The following is a 21855-nucleotide window of genomic DNA, read 5'->3' as shown; positions in this document are numbered from 1 at the left end:
GTTTGCAGCAGTCAGTTTTGTCACCGCCAAATAGTATCATAAATATTAGTCATTTTGACAGCTGGCGGGCTCAACATATTGCCCATGGGCATCTAGTTACATTATGTTGAATCTGTAAGTGGTTTGCTTTACATAAGTATCAGAAAATCAAACTGAATGTCAGGATGTCAATCTTTCCAACATCTAAATAGAACAGCCAAAAAGATCAGCCCACATTAAATTGTAATTCACGTTTGATAAAAAGACAGTACCTGATTTTTAGCTGGACTGTTTGAAGAACAGGTAGAGCTATTGGACTCACCCTTGTACGTAAGCAGGAATCTCAGTAACCACTTGTGAAAAGTTCACACTTATTCACTGTGATAAGCTGACTTATATTGCACAGATTCCATAACACTATTTTGCTTGTTTACAAAATTATGCCCCTTTTTCTGCTTAGCAGTTTTTGGTTTAGTATTCATATTATGTAAGCCGGTATCTCAGTACCCACAGATGGAAATGGATTGAAATTCACACACTTGTTTACTGTTATTATCTGACATGCATGGTACAGGTTCCATTCCTGTCGTCCAACAGCACTTGTTTATTCAGCAAGTCTTTTTCAGTACATGTGAATTTTAAAATTAAATATCTTACTATGCTGAAACAAAGTGTGACTGAAATTTTTACGAAATACACAAAGTACTGCGCATACTGCTACATTAAATCAATAGAAAATTTTGATAGTAAACACCTTGTCTTGGCCTCCTGAATGTCAACGTCAATTTGCAAGAAGACACTTGTATTTCTCAATTTTCTGATGTAAAGTATGTAGAATCACCATTATGGCAGTTATTTTGAGGTGGATCTTTAAGACAGTGTAGGCTGCTGAATTACCACTTTGAAGGATGACAAAACTGCCAGCCACAAGATGTGTGTGTTCCACTGATGAGCATCTTTATTTTAACAATTTTTCTTCCCCACCCCACTCCCAGGTTTTTTTCTTGTACGGTCTGTATCTCAACCATCCATCAAGGGATTTTTATATTACATGGCACAAATATTCCCCATAATCAAAGTCACCCTGAACCCTAGCTCAAAAGTCAAGGTCACACTTGGAGGACAAGTTAGTACAATGTAGTGTTTTTTCCTGTCCTGTCCGAAACTTCATCATCCTTGAAGGGATTTAATATTACATGGCACAAATGTATTGTACACTATTTATTTGAACTGAGAAAACAAGTTTCTGGCTTTCATGTTAATCTTATATAGGTGTGAATAGAATATAATGAAAGCCGGGAACATGTTTTGACAGTTCAAATAAATAGTACAATATCATATGAGATAACGTGTACATGCACAACACCCAGAACCTTAGCCCAAATGTCAAGGTCAAAGAAAATATTTTCCAGTCCAGTCAATAGCCCCGTCATCTTTAAAGCGATTTTAACTTTACTTGGCACCAATGTATAATGAGATATGTCATGTACAACACCCACAACTATAGCTCAAAGATCAAGGTCACACAGTGGTCAAACATTGGAACTTTTTTTCCTGTCAGGTCCATAACTCTGTCATCTTTGTTATATTACATAGCACTAATGTATCCCAAAAGATGATGCGTCATGCACAACACACAGACCCCTAGCCTAAGTTCAAGGAAACTTGGATGTCAAAAGACTTTTTACCTGTCCGGCCAGAACTGCCATCCATCAAAGGATTTTAATATTACTGGACACAAATGTGCCCTATAGGTCGATGTGTCATATGTAACACCCAGATACCGAACTTAGGTTTTTTTCCCTGTGTAGTCCACAACTCTTGCCATCCGTAAAGGGATTTTAATTTTTTTGCACACAAGTTTCCCAGAATGAGACTTGTCATGTGCAAAACCCAGACCCCTAGCTCAAAGATCAAGGTCACACTGAGGGCTAAGGTCAGTAGGGGTTTCCCTGTCCAGTCCACAACATGCAAGATATAAAAGATTTGACCAAACATTTACTTCAGCATAACATCAATTCAAATGCAGCAGCATGGGTATACATGCTCTTTTTTAAAAGTAGCTCTTGTTCAGTCATATAACAGCATCTCTCTGTACCAGTGAGTGTAGTACCCATTTTTATAATGCTGCCGCAATGGAATAATACATTGCAGACACCACACCTAATACCCAGAGTTACAATATACTCACACCAGGCTGACCACTCCTAATACTATCCTCTAAATGCAGAGTGCCAAGTGAGGAAGCTGCTAGTACAATTTTTCATATCATTGGTATGTCGTGGCCGGAGAGCAAACCTGCGACCTCCCTCACTCGAAGTTGGCGCTCTACAAGTGCGCTACCAAGGCGGTCTATACAACGAGACATAGACTGTGATGAGTACACAACAGGACATGACTGTGCCAAGTAAAGCTTGCAAAGGGGGGCAACTGTAACTGGTACAAGTGGGCAAGACTCAATATACCTTTACCAGAAGCCATAACTTATGTCATGGATTCCTAAAATACAAAAAACTACTGATTGACAAAAACAACATTTAATCAAAAAATAACAGCCGTTCCATACAATACCTCTATCCATAGGGCCTTCAAAATCTAGCTCTAACCTCAAGAAATTCCATTCTTATATATATATTTTTTCTTTCTTTTTTTTGAACAATTTCTTACCACTTGTTTCAATTGACATTGTATTTTATATTTAAAGACCAGAGACAACTGATCATTTTAATTTTATCATTATGCATTCAGTTATCTCTCAACACTATTATTTCTTTTAATATATACCAGTAAGTATACATATAAACTTAATACACATGCCTTATGATGCACATTTCTTTCCTATCCATTTTTTTCGTAGAAAAATGCCTACTTTCTTTGTACTTTTGTGTACATATCACTATTTAAAGTGTATGAAAGGCTGAAGAAAAATACAAAATGTATCTTAATACTAACTAAACAAAGCATAGGGAAAGATTAAAAAGGAGAAAGGTTACATCTTATATACTCAAATTACATGTCTGCTTGCCTGCACTTGAACAGTAGGCTTCAATAATTGCATCTTTTTCTGTACAAGGATAATTTTAGTATTGTAAACACCTTACTATTTGAAGAACCTTTTTCTGTATGAGAAAAAATAAACTCTTAAGACGCAGATATTTAAAGAACATCCTTAGGTTGCAACAGCAAGCACTACCTTTAATCACTAAAGTCAAACTATGATTCACTAAGTTTCTTAAAGCCTCATCATATTACCATTTTTTATTTCTGCTTTATACAACCATGGAAACACACTTGACCTCGGCTACATATTACTGCAGAAAGACATCTTATCTCTGCTTCATATTACTGGTACTATGTAAACCTCTGCTTCAAGATTGAAACCTGTTTGACCTCCAATTCATATTACCATGGGGAAAACGTTCGACCTTGCATTCATATTACTACGGAAACATGTCTGACATTGCTTCATATTACCATGGAAACATGTCGGACATCTGCTTCATAATACCACGAAACATGTCAGACATCTGCTTCATATTACCATGGAAACATGCTAGACCTCAGCTTCAGATTACTGTGAAAACATGTTTGACATCTGCTTCATGTTATCATGACAGATGTTGGTCCTCTACTTCGTATTACCATGGAAACATGTTTGACCTTTGTTATTTTTCAAGTGCAGACATAGCAACAAGTGACCTAATTGTTTATTATTTAACACCACTCCATAACAATGATTAATGACTGGGTTTATATTCACTGGATACTAAGAAAAGCAAAAAACACTGTGCAACCACAAAATAACTAGACAATTAAGCAGCATAGACAGTTTGTAAAAGTTACAAGTTCAAAAGATTTACCAGAAAATTTTAAGATATTTTTTTTTTTCCATTTTAACTTGGATACACTAAAACACTAATGATAGAAAAGTCATGAATTATTCTTCTCCCAAATTGAAAAACACCAAAATACACAGTTTGTGCCAAAAATGACATCAAAATAAATACCATCTTTAACCAAATCAATATGCAAATCACGTTTGAAAATTAAAACTTTAATTGATCATTTTCAACAGAACATTCAATTTTATCTATTACTGAGCATTTAAACTGGAAACTGATAAATTACGTCCAAAATATTGTATATTATTGTTTATTTCATATCAGTCTTATTCTATGTCAGAACATTTTAAACTCTTCTGTCACATATACTGGACTCTCCAAATTTATACCAAATTCTAGCAGAGCCTCAATACGCATTTCAATTTTGACAAACAAGATTTTCAGACCTTCGACAGATGCTATGTTATCGGACTAAATTTGTTCTGTAATAAATATGGTATTTATTTTGTATCTAAACATTCCTTAATTTTAATAACCAAACTAAAACATGTCACTTTATCGAAATGACATAAAACAATTTTTTTTTGTATTTTTTCTATATGTATGATTAAAATACAAAATATTTCCAATGATTTAAACATAGCATTGCGTGCCCTTTATTAAATTTTGTGCAATATTGTAAGAATATTAGAGAGAAAAAATTTACTTAACAAGGATACCATATTCTTAAAAAAAAAATCTTTATTCAATGAGACACTTAGTGCAATGCTATGTTTTAAGAAACAATGCTGATAATAACTATACAATCAATATAATAGTAATGTTTACAGAAATATACCTGTGCTATATATAACTGTCCAATTTATTTCTAATACATTATTTTAAAGAACTTATTTATTAATGTCTTTTATGTTCAAACTTTCATGAAATTACAAAATAATAAATTTTTCACAACTGTTCATGAATATATTTAACCATTGGACTGTAATAAAAAAAAATTTAATGAACAATTTCAATTAATCTTAAAAATATTCAAGGAAGTACTTCTTTTAATTAGATAAAAAGAACAGGGTCCTAACACTGGAAAAATAAACAAATTAAAACATATTTATACGAAACAATTTCTATTTTACAGTTTATACAACATAAACTTGGGTAAAGGTACGAAATATGCGTCTTCCCACTAAAATAATTTGTCGATTTAATCAATGGACAAAAAAATTTTATTACTGACTGGGCCAAGATAATATGGCATAAAATTACCGACACTGGGGTAATACCCTACTGCAATATTTCCTGCAACATGTATTAAAAAAGTACTTTCATGTATTCACCTTTGGTAATGGTGCAGAACTTGCACTTTTATCAAGAATACAGTAACTTAACCATTTTATTTGGGTCAGTCAATAAAAATCTTTTAAATTTACCTTTACCCTTCTTTTGTTTGTCCACTGATTTTGCACACAAGGGTGCAGTTACATCACAAATAGCAAAAAGTGTGGTTGCACTTTCTATGTATAAATACATATATATATATATCTTTATTCCTTTGAAATAGGAGCTACAACTGGTAAGTCAATAATGGGAACAATGAAAATAATTAAAACATCAGTAAACATGCATATCCAGAAAATCCACTTGTCCTATTTAAAATTGCTTCTACTTTCCTTTTTATGAAAGATCTTACGACACATTTCTTGTGTGTCTAAAGTATTTGTTTTCTCCACTGAAGAGCAGACACAGCTCCATACCATGTTTAAGAGCATGACAAAAATCTTGCCTAATTTGAAGATAAAAAAACAGTGCAATATCATCACCTCCTACATTAGAATCACTCATTTAATGATAAATCCATTAAGATGGATGAAATTCTGACATCCTTAATTGCAAAAGACATCTCTATACATCAATAAGCCTTTATGGCTTCTCTATTCTCTCATTAGACCACACTCCAGCTTTATAAAACAAAGAGTTTGGGTGCCAGTCTCGGGGACTGCAGCACTACCATTGGTCAATTTTAAGATGAAGCTCTAAACTGACCAATCAGATGCTACAACTTTTAAACAGGTCTCCAAATTCCGTTCTATAACCTCTGGAACTGGTCTCTCAAATGTTATTTCTAACACGCACCTTAAGGTACGATCCGAAGTCAAATTTATCCGTCGGCATACTAGTGCCCTGTAGTTAACATGGTTCCAAGTTCCATGTGACATCAAATATTCAAGTCAAATCTTGACAGGTCAACAAAGACTGCTGTATATATTCACACTCCCCCCTACCCCTAAAATGTATTTTGTTCAAAAATAATACCCCAAAATATGAAAACATTCAGTACTCTACATAAACTTTCTAACATTTACCTAAACTTAACACTTGCCCCACATACCTCCTGGGAATCTGATTATCAATGTAAATCCTCACTATAAAAACAGCACAGCAGCTGACTAATGTTCTCAGAAGACGCTACATGGTGTTTCCTTTCATGTTATAATAATGTTATCTTGTATTAATTAGCATGCAGTCTACAGCCAGAAAAGTCTGAATTAGTCACAAGTGCAATCTAAATTTGACCAATAGTCAGAAAAATTTCTGACAGCTCTTATTTCACTTCATTTAAAGCAGACATGTCTCTTTCCTATTTACTGGTGCTGCTTCCTGATAAAAAAAAAAAATCAGTGTTTTTTTCTGCAATAACTTAACAGTACAGCTTCTATAGATTTTTCTTCTTTACGAAGTTAAATCCATTTCAAAATAGCTGTGAACTTCAATAAACTTTCATTACTTTTCAGACATTCATATCACATTTCAAATAATCTGAAATAATTTTGGATATTGAAAATCAGAAACCCTAGGACAAAAATACTCCATCGGTGAACAATCGTTAAAACAACTTGCGTGTGTAAAGTCACAAATCTCCCGATAACAACAAACCGCTTCATAGAAAATAATGAACAAATATCAATGTATAAAAATAATAGATTTGTATAAAATATGATCAAAAATAAATCAACATCAGCCATGCATATTTACAACCCAGGACTGCAGAAACTGTAAATGATTATTTTGTAAAGTTTTAGCACTTTTCATCCTATTTCTGCAGTTCTGGCCTGTAACCGTTACCACAGTTACCAAACAAAAACACAATTTGGTTGCTATGGTAATACTGGCATCACATACAGCTGCTTGTTTCCCCGTTTTGAACACATATCCAGGGCAGTGATGATCAACATGGGATGCATATTGAAAGGGCTGAACACAAAACTGTCATTCATGAGCCTCTAAACTTTAAGCACAACTTAAGACAGTTTTCGTTAAGCCCTTAAAATACAAAAAGTTATCACTTCAGTATATCACGACAAGGTTACATTTTTTAGTAACATTTAAACCACCTTCTATCTGCATCTTTTATCCTCCTACTCTGTGCGATAGTTCCTTAAATGTTATAATAACGTTTTTCCAACATTTAGAACAAGTTCCATGGCATATACTTTTTCAGTATTTATTGGTTGCACACATTGTACCATGAAACAAGACACACTTCTTTTACTCGATCGTAAAAACCAAGGTCATGATATATAAAAGCAAGTATCCCTCCCCCATTCCCACGACCCAATCCCCCAAAAATGCCCGCTATTCATGTTAATCAAAATTGCTCTGGTATTGGACTAGGGCCGAAAAATTGGCCGGATGGTGTGCTACAATTAAGCACTGAGTGTAAGATCTGTTGCAGACTTGTCTCCATGGATACCACTATCAGGGCTCTGGAGGCCGTTCTGCATCAGTTGTTTTCCTATTGCACCGGTATTTGCGTCCTCCTCATCGTCTTCAGCATCTTCAAAGTTTTCATCGTCTTCGTCATCCCCGCTTTTATCAGCCTTGACTTGTTCTGAACTATCACTGAAAGATCAAACAAATGTTTGTTTGTTTGTTTTGAGTTTAACGCCGTTTTTCAACAGTATTTCAGTTATATAATTGCGGCAGTTAACCTAACCAGTGTTCCTGGATTACCAGTACAAACCTGTTCTCCGCAAATAACTGCCAACTTCCCCACATGAATCAGAGGTGGAGGATAAATGATTTCAGACACACTGTCTTTTAAGTTTTATCAAATCGTTACGGAGAACATATGCCCTACCTGGGGATCGAACTCATGACCCTGGATCCGTAGATCTGTGCTCTCCTCTCCCTATTGAGCTAAGCAGGCTTGAAAACCAATCTAGCCATGATACAAAGTAAAAATTATTTTTACGATATATATGTTCAGAAACAGCTTGCTTTATTCACATTTTGTTGGATTTAATGTCGTATACAAACACAACTTTAAGTCATATGGCTACTTCCAACCTTTGTGTAGGAAGGCGCAAGGAATCCTTATGGACAATATTTCAGGCATGGGTAAGCACCTGGAAAGATCCACCGGCAAACACCAAAACAACACCGTGAGTAACACCTAGGGCATTCATCCACCAAGAAAGTTAAAAAAGTCTCTGTAAGAGCTAAACTGTCATTAAGACAAAGCAAAACAGGTAACCCTTTTGTGTTTAATTTTCAACACCATTTTCTTGCCATAAGAAATAATACAGACAACTTTTAACACCTTTACTACTTTTATGAACCACTTACCTAGTCACGCCTTCTACAGTCATACCACGCCCTTTAGGGGCTTTCTTCTTGCCACCTGGCTTGGGCCTCGCTTTTACCGCTGGTCTTCTTATTCCTCTAACTGATCCTCGCCCCATACGCCCATAGAATGGTCTCTCCTGTAAAACACTGTCTTATTAAAAGAAAGATATAGTAATTGATCAGCGATATATTTTATTTTATCTTGCCTCCTAAAAGTTTCTTGCAGCTCTATTGGTCAATAGACGTCACATGGAGACAGGATATATTCCATATCCTGCTAGTACATTTCAGATATGAATTTTGATTTTAAACAAGAGCACCGCCTTGCGGGTGCTGACGCTCATCTGATTTTTTTTGTGTAATAGAAATATTGTCCTACCCATGATTTTCTAAGTCTAAAAAGGGCCATCATTCTTGCAAAAAGCAGGATAGAGTTATGTTTCTTGATGTTCAGTGTCCACTTATGATGGTGAAAAACTGTTGCAAGTTTTAAAGCAATAGCTTTGATAGTTTATGAGAAAAGTTGACTTAAACATAATACTCAACCAAGAAAATGATTCTCTAAGTCCAAAAGGGGCAATAATTATTGCAAAAAGCAGGATGGAGTTATGTTGCTTGCTGTACAGGGTCAGCTTATGATGGTCAACAGGTGTTGCAAGTTTCAAAGCAATAGCTTTGATAGTTTAAGAGAAAAAGTTGACCTAAACATAAAACTTAACCAAGAAATCTGATATTTTCTAAGTCCAAAAGGGGCCATAAATCTTGCAAAAAGCAGGATGGAGTTATGTTTCTTGCTGTACAGGGTCAACTTATGATGGTGAACAAGTGTTGCAAGTTTTAAAGCAATAGCTTTGATAGTTTAGGATAAAAGCTGACCTAAACATAAAACTTAACCAAGAAAACTGATTTTCTAAGTCCAAAAGAGGCAATAAATCTTGCAAAAAGCAAGATGGAGTTATGTTTCTTGATGCACAGGGTCTGCTTATGATGGTGAACAAGTATTCCAAGTTTCAAAGCAATAGTTTTGATAGTTTAGGAGAAAAGTTGACCTAAACATAAAACTTAACCAAGAAATCTGATATTTTGTAAGTACAAAAGGGGCATAAATCTTGCAAAAAGCAAGATGGAGTTATGTTTCTTGCTATACAGGGTCAGCTTATGATGGTGAACAAGTATTCCAAGTTTCAAAGCAATAGCTTTGATAGTTCAGGAGAAAAGCTGACCTAAACATAAAACTTAACCAGGCAACGCCGACGCTGACAACCGCTCAAGTGATGACAATAACTCATCATTTTTTTTCAAAAAATCAGATGAGCTAAAAATGGCTGCGGCTTTGTTACTTTACAAAATAGTAGATTATAGCATGCAAGTAAAGGGTAGTCGGCAAGATAAAATCGCCTGATATGGATTTCCTCGACAGCGAATATCCCGTATCCTGTCACCAACAAGCAGTGTAACTAATAATACCATTTAACTGGAGTTAAGGAAAGCACAGATGTCATTTTATCTATTAAAATTTGTAAATATTAAATTAAGTCATCTATTTGCAATGCTGATATAATACATGCACAAGGCATATGCATGTTTTTTCATTATACAGTAATCTTAACTTATACTTCTAAACGAAAGAATAATCTGCATGTCGTATCCTGTTCACTGGCAGTTCCTATCCACCAGTCTCTTGTCACAGGCTGTGATACTCCTTGAGCTCATGGTCCTTTTTATCACCAGACAGATCACCTTCATTTTATACAAGTTATAAGCATAACCAGGGTTTTCCCTCGGGTTTTTTATTTGGGAGTCCATGGACTCCCATGGCTGCTAATTTAAGGGTCCCTAATAATTTTTGGGGGTCCACAAATTATTGATCTTGAAAATGGACATTATTACTAAAAAAAAATTTATCCTAAAACCGAATGAACTTGTATCTTTTTAATTTAGATAGCAGCTGATTCAGTATTTCGGAATGGTATCTTTCAAAATGGCATGAGCTTCTCAATCCAGACTGATAACAAAAGGTGTGACAGTCTTTTTGTTATGATCAAATAGCCAGTAATTACCGGCAATTAAGTGTCAACTCGTGTCAATTATGTTGTTCACAGTTTGATCTTAGTTAAAGATAATACTCGATCCTTAATTAGCATCATAATTTTTGTGATTTATTAATATTTTTTCATCAAAATACTTTAAATTTATATGAAATTAATTTTGTTTAATAGAAAAATAAACCATTCGATCTTTTACGGAACGTAACGGCAATCTTAGATTTTAGCGGTGTCAGTTAGCGCGGAGAGTAGTTTCCCTTTACCAAAATGGCGAACATCGGTAACAAAACTTGTTTTGAAGTTGGAAAATCGTCTATACCTGTGTATAATGAGCACCCACGATTCGGGGATGGTCCCGGTGGTAAAAAACTGCGCATTTTACATGGGTATCTGCGCAAAGGAAGCTTCAGTGCAAAGGAGTTTCGTGACCGATTTTGCGGGTCCAGTGGACGCAGAGGCACTACAAAATGCGAGTCCAAAGCAGTCAAAGCGCGTCAGGGACGCAGAAAACCTGCGTCCGGGAAAACCCTGCATAACCAAATTTGACACACATACCCCCACCCTCTCTCACTGCCCTTCACCATCCACATGTACAAAACGCAACTGTCATTTCTCAATACTTACTGGCATTCTATACATAGGCATCATCATTCCCCGACCTGGCATACCCCTGCCTCCCATCATGCCTCGTCCTCCTCTCATACCCCTTGGACCCATTCCACCTCTGTAAAACATTCCACGACCACCACCCCTGAAACAAATGTTAAATAAATATTTTTTGTCCTGTATTCTTTCAGTACTTTGTCATTTGCTTTTAAAACGACAATTCTTATACAGGAAGCTATTCACAAAATTATCTGGGACAAGTTTTTCCCCCATCAATTTCAAAATAACCAGCATTTAATCAATGATTGTTCGTGATCTACGATTACACTTTCAATTCCCTGTATTACTATAGTATGATGCTAAAGAAAAACAGAAGCCTTTGTCATATTAAGCAACTTAAGCAAATTTAATGCACTATTTCTAAATTTTATGTCTTTTACCTCCTGGGCCCACCCACTGACATCACTCTGGGCTGCATCTGGTTCCCTCCTCTACCCCTCGATGAAGCAGATAGATTTGGACCCCAGCTTCCAACAACAACCCCAGCTATCTCCAACTGACCACCTCGTCCATCTACAGGCGACCGACCTGGTATAAAGACAACAAACATTTATTTACAATGTTTTCTTTTTTAAACTTGAAAGCAAAATGTGTAATCATTGTTTTAGTTCACTTGAACCAAGGGTTCAGGGTGAGCTATAGGTATAGGCTGATGGTGTCCTGCGTCTGTTGTCAACAATTTACTTAATCATCTCCTCCTCCAAAAATACTGGTAAGAATTAAAACATCCTAGCAAGGTCTCTAAAGTTTGTTCAAATGGGGAGTGGGTGGGGAGGGGGCATTAACATTGCTTATGGCATTTTTTTTAAAACAAACCTGTATGTAGCTATGAAGTGCATATTCATGTAAAATCTCAAACTAATTTAACAACTAACAAACTAGTAAGAAATTTTGTACTGTGAAGTATCAGTCTTTTAACATCTGTCAAGCACTTGCCTTGTTCTTTTTCATAGTGTAACATGTAACAACAGTTGTTCCAACAGTGTAAGAGAAGTGTAACAGAAGTGCATCAGAACTATCATGTAACAGATTTTCCCAAAAGAAACAAAATGAGATAAATACTCAACAAAACTCAACTATAAATTATGAACAAAAAGAAGAAAATATTGAAAACAGCAGTACTACACCTCTTCTATCATATCCTTCGGAGTTATTCATATCTAGATAGGTAAAAGTTAAGTACGGCATAAACTAAATTCCTCTATTATTTTTTGTTTAAAATTACCAGAAAAGTCAAAATTACAATTTAAATTCAAGCCAATATTTACTCTGGAATAATTTTCTCCAGCTGCACTCATGGTTTCCTTACTGAAACAGATGTAAGATTTGAATAGAAATGCTACTACTTTGATTAAATATTCATAGCCATAATTGATATTCAACATGACACCTAACTTAAGATACTGTAATACCCAGGAACACAAACACACATAAATGAGAGATTTTTTTAGTACTTACCAAGGATACCTCTACCTCGGCCAGGATTTGGCGGACCCATTTCTGGAGGACCCATGAAGCCCATGCCCATACCCCGACCTCCCTGTGGCGGTGGAGGCCCACCAGGCATTCTGCCCATACCCGCAGGTCTGTATGGGAACGGACCTCCTGGAGCCTGTCCATAGGGCATTGGATAGCCTGCATACATGGCTGCTGAAGGAAGAAAGGGCTTAGCAAATTCAAACTGAAGGTTTTCCATTATTGCCTGTCTCAATCTCTCCACTCTCAACACCTGCTCTACCTGTAATACAAAGTGACATATTACAACAAGATACAATTACAAAATATACAGTACATTGGATCTATAACACTCTTTCAAGACTGCCTTTGTATTATTCTACTGACAGGGTCTGTACTGCTCTGGATGAAGTTGGTCATTTAATTCTCACAATGTTATATTTTTCTGCATTATAAAAAGTCACAAATGCAGTTAAATGTGTGTCTAAGATCAACTAAGATTCAAAACCACCTGGCTTGTGCAATCTACAAATAATACATGAGCCGCGCCATGAGAAAACCAACATAGTGGGTTTGCGACCAGCATGGATCCAGACCAGCCTGCACATCCGCGCAGTCTCGTCAGGATCCATGCTGTTCGCTAACGGTTTCTCTAATTGCTATAGGTTTTGAAAGCGAACAGCATGAATCCTGACGAGACTGCGCAGGCTGGTCTGGATCCATGCTGGTCGCAAACCCACTATGTTGGTTTTCTCATGGCACGGCTCATATACATTTTCAATACACTTTAACCTCTGAAACAACGACAACCTGCATACAAACACCACTTTCTGACTATTCCTACCATGGTCTTTAAATACAGGGTTTACTGTAACACAAACACTGAGGTATATCATTTACAGGCTAATGGCAGTTTATTGTTTGGCACAGCAAGTGATTAACATGTGTTCACTTTGGCCTGAGAAAAGATCTATCCTTTATCAGACATACTGCCCTTTCCCTGTAACCTCTAAACAGAACAAGACATACTAACAATCCTAGAGTCAGTTTATGATATGTTTCCATAATAATATGGGTGGAAATCATTTTCTCTTAAAAACGCAGCACAATTTTTTTGACTAACTGTTATGTCTTACTTCACCGGAGAACCAGTCACAATTGCAATCACGAAACTTACATATATACCCAAAATCCTCAGAACTTACTATCATCATAATATTTTAGTCATTTAAGAAAAAGTTCAGTCAGAATCAAAAAGGCCTAATATTTCCACTAATCTACCTAATCTAAAATTTAAATATGCAAACTTTTCACTTTTAAATTAGAACAAAATACGAAACTAGAAAGCTGAGCAAAATTCCAGAGGTATAAATTTACTGCACATATAATACATGGCATGTCTTTAATCTAGATATGAATTTAAAACTTTTAATCTTAAAACAAGCACTGATCAAGCTCATGTTTAAACCTACCTGGCCATCACACATGTCAATGAGCGGAGTATTATTGTTAGCTTTCAATAGTTTGAAATGGAACAATTTGCCATCAAAGAACTGCCACGGGCACACCATATTCCAGGGGACCGGAGCTCCACAAACATCATTGGCAAACTGAGCAACTTCGACACCTGCCATGAACAAGGCTGCCAGTGCAACACCTCTTGGTTGTACTGATGGTAGCTGTAAGAAAACGTGGGGAAAAAATTATATTTTAAAGAAGTCAAATACCCAATATGCCTTTCAAATGTGCAGCACAAATGAAGTATTTATGTGCAAAACAAAATTATTTTATCAGATACTTTTCATCTATAAAGGTTTGCTCAAAGTTCTATATAGACAGCTAAAATGTCCCTGTGTATGATCAGATACTACTTTTGTTGGTTTGAAAGACATACCATCACAAATTGAGTCATATGGTGACTTTCCATTATTTCAGCCACAACAGATATTTTGTTTTGACATCTATTCATGGATTTGAAACTTTTTAATGGACATTTTGTATTTCATTTGGAATTAATTCTGTGGATTGCAACCTCAAAGTTAGTACCCTACAAGTATAAATGATTTTCAAAGAATGTGAAGTACCTTCAAATCTTGCATGGTTTGTACATCATGTAGTAGAGGAGATACACTCATTGCTAGGAAAGCATCCAATTCCTGCCTTTGTAAAATTCTTCCAAACTCCAACATGTACCTGGAAAAGATAAGAATGACTCGTGAAAGTAACTAGATGCATGCTAATAGGACATAGGTGCCACCCTTCCTATCACAGTACAGGATTTCATGACTCTTGGTGAAATATTTTTAAATATATGCAACACAAAACTTTTAAGCACCAAATATTTTTCACCAAGTCAAGGACCATCGCTCTGGTCTGGTTGAGGAAAATCCAAAACAGAATACCAGGTGCACAACATCCTATATAACAATCTACTAAGGTTTTATGATTCTAAGTCAAATACTTTTTTTTAGATACATGATACACAAACTTTGTGCCATTTATGCATGTTTTTGACTAAATTAAGAGCACCGCTCTGGTCTGATGAACAGAAATCCTAAACAAAACTCCAGGTGCACAACTTCACTTGCTGAATATCATGCCTATTATGTTTCATCAACATAGGTCAAATACGTTTTAAGATATGTGCGACACAAACTTATGTTCCTCAATACATATTTTTGACTAAGTCAAGGACCATAACTCTGGTTTGGCTGAATGAAATCTCTTGTGTACAACTTCACATGTTGTAATGTTTCATAATTCTAGGTCAAATACTTTTTAGATACATGAGACACAAACTCCTAGGCCCTTTTCAAAAAATATTTTTGAGTAAGTCAAGGGCCATAACTCTTTCCTGTGCGAGATCCCAATTGAAACAGCTCGTTCTCAACTTCACATGCTGAATAATAATCCTGTGAGGTTTGATAACTCTGGGTCAAATACTTTTTGAGATATGCACTACACAAATTATTTGGATAGGTGCACAATTCCAAGTACCCACAAACCCCTCTCCAATTGTGTGTGTGTGGATGGGAAAGGGGGGGGGGGGATATTTTGGAAATCAAGTGAAGTAATAGAGTTGCGTTACTCACCTCAATACACAGCTGAGAATCAACAGATGCTGAGGAACATAATTTGTGTTTAACATTAGAGGAGTATCGCTATGCATGACGGTCAGGAAAGCTCTTAATCGCCTCGTCTTATCCTCAGGTTGCTGCCCAAGCCACATTCTCTCAATACTTGGCGTCTTCCACTCAACTGGCTTGGCCATCACAAGGTCGAAGCTGGGTTTCTGACTTCCAACCCTCCGTACGACCCATTCCTTGATTGGTACCTCAAATGTCATTGGGGCGGCACCTGTTCCATCCACTAGAAAAAGCAAACGAAACATTCAACATGTGTTTAATTTATTTCTTAATGCTATGTTATTTTTAAACTGATTTTTAGTCTGTGGACTGAAAATTGTTTGCTTGGGAAACATTCTATACTCGCTGTTTACTTGTTGTTTTTTTCGCTGTGTTTTTAAGAAAATTGTAAATAAGATTACAACTGCATTTTTTTCATTTATGATGAATAGTCTTTATGAGCTACCCTCACAAAATGAAGTGTTTTGTTATTTATATTATTGCTTCTTGACCAAGTTGCACACAACTAAATGCCCACCAAGCAAAGCTTTTAATTTATTGATATATGGCATTCAGTTAACCTAACTAGAGCTATCACTAAAGGTGATGAATGTACCCCCCGCATGCACTGACACAGTACATTGCAATTTGACGCACACAAGATTGCATAATTATGTGGACTGTATGTACAGTCGAGACTGTTTTAAGAGACCGACTTTGGGAAGCAGCGAAAAAGGTCACATATGACAGGGAGTCTCTTAAAACAGTCTCACTTAACAGGATGACGCTGGTTTCATATATTTTTCCAATTAAAGTACATGAATATCGGATACTTATATATTGGCCTCTTTTAAGGTAGGAGTGGAAAATGATTAAATACTATTTCTTTAATTGCATATTGATAAAATATAAATTTCAAATAATTTGCATCATTCGTATGATGTTGATAAAACAAATTTAGCTCATGATCTGGCAAGAAAATAATATAAAGGGGAGCAGCAAAATATAAATGTTCCATTTGAACTATTTACACACTGAGGTTTATGATATTTATATTTTTGTGTACTAATTGTTCATTGACATTTATTCGATTATTGACTGCATCTTTAATCTGTGTTTACTTCGTCGTTTCATGTTAAATACCGCCATATTTTTGTTTCACCAGGAATAAAGTTAATTTATGCACCGACTCCGAATTCTTCAGCGACTTTATACGCTGGTTTTCCCTAATCGAGCAATTCAAGTGCCTTAACACGCTGTTCTAATGTCAAAACAGTTCTTTTCTTGTTTTTCATCAGCCATTTTTTGTAAACAAATAAGTTCTCGTCTCAAACAACTTCACGCGAGATAAAGAACGGTAACTCTATCGTGTAAAATCTTGTGAGGGAGCGTCTCAAAGTCGCTGAAAACGGTCTAAATATCGATTCGGGAGCCTGATTTCAAAGTCGCTTGTCGCGTAAGGCAGGGGGTAGCTTAATTCAGACTCTTTTAATAGTAAATTGCATCTGGAGCATAAAATAGGGTCGCATATGACAGGGAGTCGCTAAATTCAGGGGGTCGTTAAGGCAGTCTCGACTGTATATAGACTGTATGTATACAGTATAGTAACAAAAAACAAAGTCCCATAACTATGCAGAATATTTATCTAAAAGAATGTAACATGCACCATGCACAACTAGGGTTGGTACTGATCACTTGTGTGAAGTCTCATAAAATTGTGTGTAAGGGTTTGGTAGATTAGGCTCGCACAAGATTGCATATGCAGACTGTATGTACATAGTATGTTAACAAGAAACAAAGTCCCATAACTCTGCAATTTTTGTCGCTGAAAGAACCTAACATGTCCCATGCACAACTACTGTTGTTACTGATCACTTGTGTGAAGTTTCATTAAATTGTGTCAAGGGGATGAGGAGAGATGGTGCGCACAAGATTGTGTCTATGTATGTAGTATAGTAACAAAAAAAACAAAGTCCCATAACTCTGCAAATTTTTTTTCTGAAAGAACCTAACATGCCCCATGCACAACTACTGTTGGTACTGATCACTTGTGTGAGGTTTCATTAAATTGTGTCAAGGGGATGAGGAGAGATGGTGCGCACAAGATTGTGTCTATGTATATAGTATAGTAACAAAAAAACAAAGTCCCATAACTCTGCAAAAAAAAAAAAATTCTAAAAGAACCTAACATGCCCCATGCACAACTACTGTTGGTACTGATCACTTGTGTGAAGTTTCATAAAATTCTGTCAAGGGGATAAGGAGAGATGGTGCGCACAAGATTGCGTCTACGGACAGACGGCCAGACAACCTGAAACCAGTATACCCCCCCTTACAACTTTGTTGTCGGGGGGTACAACTAGTATTGAACCTGTTCTCCCATAATAAACTAGCAACCATACCAGATCAGCTAACTGTGAGTGTTACTAAGAAAATATGGTAGGCATTTATCATACAATGTGATCCTAGATTTAAAATCTTCATATGAAAAAGAAACCTACCTCTTTTATTACCCTGATTCTCGTGGACTATTTTCAGTTTGTTAAGATTAAGTAGGACACTGTAGACAGTTTTTCTGATGGAGCGGAACAAATCCATGCTTGTAGGTACTTCTCTCACACTTTCATCTTCTAGGGTCACCACCATTTTAATTTCACCCTAAAATTAAGATTTAAAAAAAAAAAAAAATTATATAAAGAGTCAAAGAGCTAAATCTTTTCTTTTCCATACATTAAACTTTAAAAACTTAACTATTAAGAAAGCACAAAACTAATATTATCTTGCTGATCAAGAAAACCAAACAGGTCAATAGCATGCCCTAGAATATTGGGCTAGAAATGGACAGCATCCTTTTTTTTTGCAGGTAAACAATATGTCTACGATGGTAGCACATGCCAATATCAGAGCTCCAGATAAGCTTTTGGTGCACTTGGATATTTACCTATTATTTTTTGTCTGAATTTGGTATTGGAAATCTGAATTGGGTAAAAATTATATTATTACCAAGGCTTTTCAAAAGTAATTGGGTATTTGCTAAAACCAATTGGGTATTTCACCAATCTCGCACAAACATTTTTTTTCTTGCACATTTATTTTTTCTTTTGGCTAAATTGCACTGGATGAAACATGCTTACTGTTACAGTATATATCATTAACTAGGTTTGACTATTTTGCTACATGTACATGCCTGTAAGCAAGGTAAACATGTGTATTTTAATTCATAGTTTTAATTATGTGTAACTTTAACCAAGGATATTTTTTTCTCCAATTGTAAATGTTTTCTGGGATACTTTCGTTCCGATGTATTCACCGCAATATGTGCTCTCCCGTAAGATGTCGGCCAGTATCGGTGGCACTATATTATCACAAACAGATAATTTTTTAAAAGTCTTTGTTGAACAACAAAATATCCTATTTGTTTGTGCTGCAACAATGTTTTTCTGCGACCTCTTTTAGTACTAGAAGTGGTCACTTTATCGGCATAATATTTTGTACCGATTAGACTGAATGGTCCTGTGCTTTTTCCGATAAATAGCTATCTGTTCTGCCGTAACGTATAACCAGTCTGTTGTCTAGCGTTAAAGTCGTGTACCCGTTCTATAATACGGAAAATGCAATACGCAAGCGATTTTTAATGAATTGGGTATTAGAAATTTTAATTTTCAATTGGGTTTTCTGCAACTTTAATTGCGTAAATACGCAAATACACAGCTTATCTGGAGCTCTGCCAATAATATTATCAATCAATTTCAATATGATCTTCCAACTTTGTCAATACAGTACTTGTAATGAATAGTGAATTTTAAATCAGAAGTGGTACACACATCATTACCTTCATGTAGCAGCACACTGCAATTTCAGACGAAGAGAAAAAGATGTATACCTGTGACAATACTTGATATACCCATGGTGACATCATACCCTTCTGGTGTCTCTCGCTGGCAATTCTCATTATTTCAGGGCTCACTTGAGGCAGCTCCACTTCTCGCCCACCTACATGTGTCTTCACCTGCAGTAGAAGTTTCCCAAAAACATTGATAGTAAACTTAAAAAAAGACATCAGTTTATAAACTATATGTTACTATCAATACTTAACAATTTTGTAGAGAATAGGTTCTGAAAACTATAGTCATAATTTATCCTATGCCTAGTTTTATGAAGAAGTAGTGTTTATGATTTCAGAAGGTCAGAGTAAATTGTAAGCTTTGTCATGTCACATGACAAAAGATGCAAACAAGGCTATGATTACACCATCATTTCCCTCTAGCCATAAGATGGCAATAGACAAAACAGTAAGCTCACCTGTTTTGGTACGGGAATATTTCCATCTCCATCTGGACTGGTTCTATTAGCACCTGCTCCATTCATCATTGGTGTTCCATATCCAGTAAAGTCCTTAAATATAGGATTATGCTGCTAATTTATTACATTGCGATTTGCTTTGTTGCATTAGTCACACTGACACAGTTCAAGTCATCCGGCAACATTACAGGGTTTTAATGGTGGATGAACACCCCTGGTCCCCGTCCAGGCATCATATCAGGCACAGGTGTGATACTAGATTCCTTACCAGTATTAAGTCATTCTCTGCAAGTAACTGACAATTTCCCCACATGAAACAGGAGGAGGAAGCATGTCATACCAAAGACAAACTGTGTTCAGTCAATCGACAGCTCAACTGAGATTCAAACCTATGACCTCTTGATTTAAAGTACTGCACTCAACTACTGATTGAAGTGAGCAGGCAAATTAAATTATGGGCATACGTGTTTACTAAAAGCTGAACCATGAAGTTCCTGTGGCAATAACATAGTTACCACCAGACATGACTCTGAGAAAAAACGAAGAGGTATATTAAATAAAACAACCAAGGTATTTGAAGAGACCTATACAAGATCTTTATAGAGTAAAACATCAATAGAAACATGTGAAATAAATGACAAATGTAGTAATTAAAGAAATTAACAAGAATTGTTTGTAAAATACATATGCCCACATGACAATCTATCCGAGGCATCCGAGCGTGTAATTTTCAGTCTCCAGTAAGCTAGGACCTTGACCTTCTATGCACTGACAATACAGATTGTCTACTGACCATTCATGACATTCAAGCTATGAAGTTTAAATAAATCAAGTACAATTTTTCTCAAGCTATTGATAATTACCATCTTTAATATCGGACAGTGACTGCTGACTCCCACAACACTAAGGGTCATCATTGGGCAACAGGAAATCACCCTTTCAAGTTCAATGACACATGTACACCTGAGCTTTCCCAACTTAGTTCCTGTAATGTTCGACTACTGTAGGCCAGTGTTCTTTAGTTATTAATCAGAAACCAGTGTCTACCAACTGACCTGAGCACAATAATATACCTGTACCCTCTCTTCTTCAATGTGTTTGAAGAGGGTCACACATATCAAACTGACATTAACATAAGTTATCAAAGACATAAGTAAGTGTATACCTGTGTTGGTTTGTTAGGAGCCATTTGTGGAGGGAAGTTCCCTAATGCTGCAAAAAAAATATACAGATCACATTTAAAATGAAACAAGGCGCTCACCCGTGTACAAGGGCTTCAAGTGTGTTTATATAAGTACAGAGTTAGGTTTCTTCTGTGGTAGCCAATATTATACATGTCACACACATTTTTAACCTAGGGCAATAATTTGAATAATTACGGTAGAAATTACAAATCTGATATCACACGCCAAATATCAAGGCTCTAGCTATTATTCATTCAGAGAAGATTTTCAAAGTTTCTTATATAAAAGCCTATAGTAAGTACATGTCAGACACAGGGGCGTGGCCATTTTTTTAACCTTAGGGTAATAATTTGAAGTATGGTAGAGAGTCAAACCCTTATATCACATGCCAAATATCAAAGCTCTAGAGAAAAGGATTTTTAAAGTCTGATAGCTAAAAACCTATTTTTAACCAAAAAGACCCTTATGTTCAATGAACCAGAACCATTTGAACAACTTTGAAAGAGGGCTACCCAGAGATCATTTGTGTAAAGTTTCATCGAAATCCATTCAGCGGTTTTGGAGGAGATATTATTTAAAGAAATTGTTGATGAAAAGTGACCATGCCCTCTGGTGGCCATGTTTTTTGATGAAT

At 35.9% G+C, this 21855-nt stretch overlaps 1 protein-coding gene across 2 annotated transcripts in view; it reads right to left on the bottom strand.

Annotated features, from left to right (window-relative positions):
* Nucleotides 1-2500: 2500 nt before the first annotated feature.
* Nucleotides 2501-21855, bottom strand: part of LOC123528770 (constitutive coactivator of PPAR-gamma-like protein 1 homolog) — a 36417-nt gene continuing 17062 nt past the window's right edge. The window contains exons 5-17 of one of the 2 annotated variants that reach the window (XM_045308750.2): nucleotides 21203-21249; nucleotides 20038-20130; nucleotides 19619-19744; nucleotides 18237-18393; nucleotides 15703-15979; nucleotides 14695-14803; nucleotides 14083-14289; nucleotides 12614-12893; nucleotides 12283-12315; nucleotides 11536-11683; nucleotides 11114-11240; nucleotides 8445-8581; nucleotides 2501-7718 (exon numbers count right to left, since the gene is read on the bottom strand). In XM_045308750.2, the coding sequence (XP_045164685.2) occupies nucleotides 7523-7718; nucleotides 8445-8581; nucleotides 11114-11240; nucleotides 11536-11683; nucleotides 12283-12315; nucleotides 12614-12893; nucleotides 14083-14289; nucleotides 14695-14803; nucleotides 15703-15979; nucleotides 18237-18393; nucleotides 19619-19744; nucleotides 20038-20130; nucleotides 21203-21249 (1937 nt within the window). In that variant the 3' untranslated portion in view covers nucleotides 2501-7522. The remainder of the gene's footprint in view (nucleotides 7719-8444; nucleotides 8582-11113; nucleotides 11241-11535; nucleotides 11684-12282; nucleotides 12316-12613; nucleotides 12894-14082; nucleotides 14290-14694; nucleotides 14804-15702; nucleotides 15980-18236; nucleotides 18394-19618; nucleotides 19745-20037; nucleotides 20131-21202; nucleotides 21250-21855) is intronic. The other variant, XM_045308752.2, reaches the window with a different exon arrangement.

This window comes from Mercenaria mercenaria, chromosome 13 (genome assembly GCF_021730395.1).
Source record: "Mercenaria mercenaria strain notata chromosome 13, MADL_Memer_1, whole genome shotgun sequence".
NCBI classification, from domain to species: domain Eukaryota; kingdom Metazoa; phylum Mollusca; class Bivalvia; order Venerida; family Veneridae; genus Mercenaria; species Mercenaria mercenaria.
The sequence above is the reverse complement of the archived record's forward strand: the minus strand, read 5'-3'. Positions and strand labels throughout refer to the sequence as shown.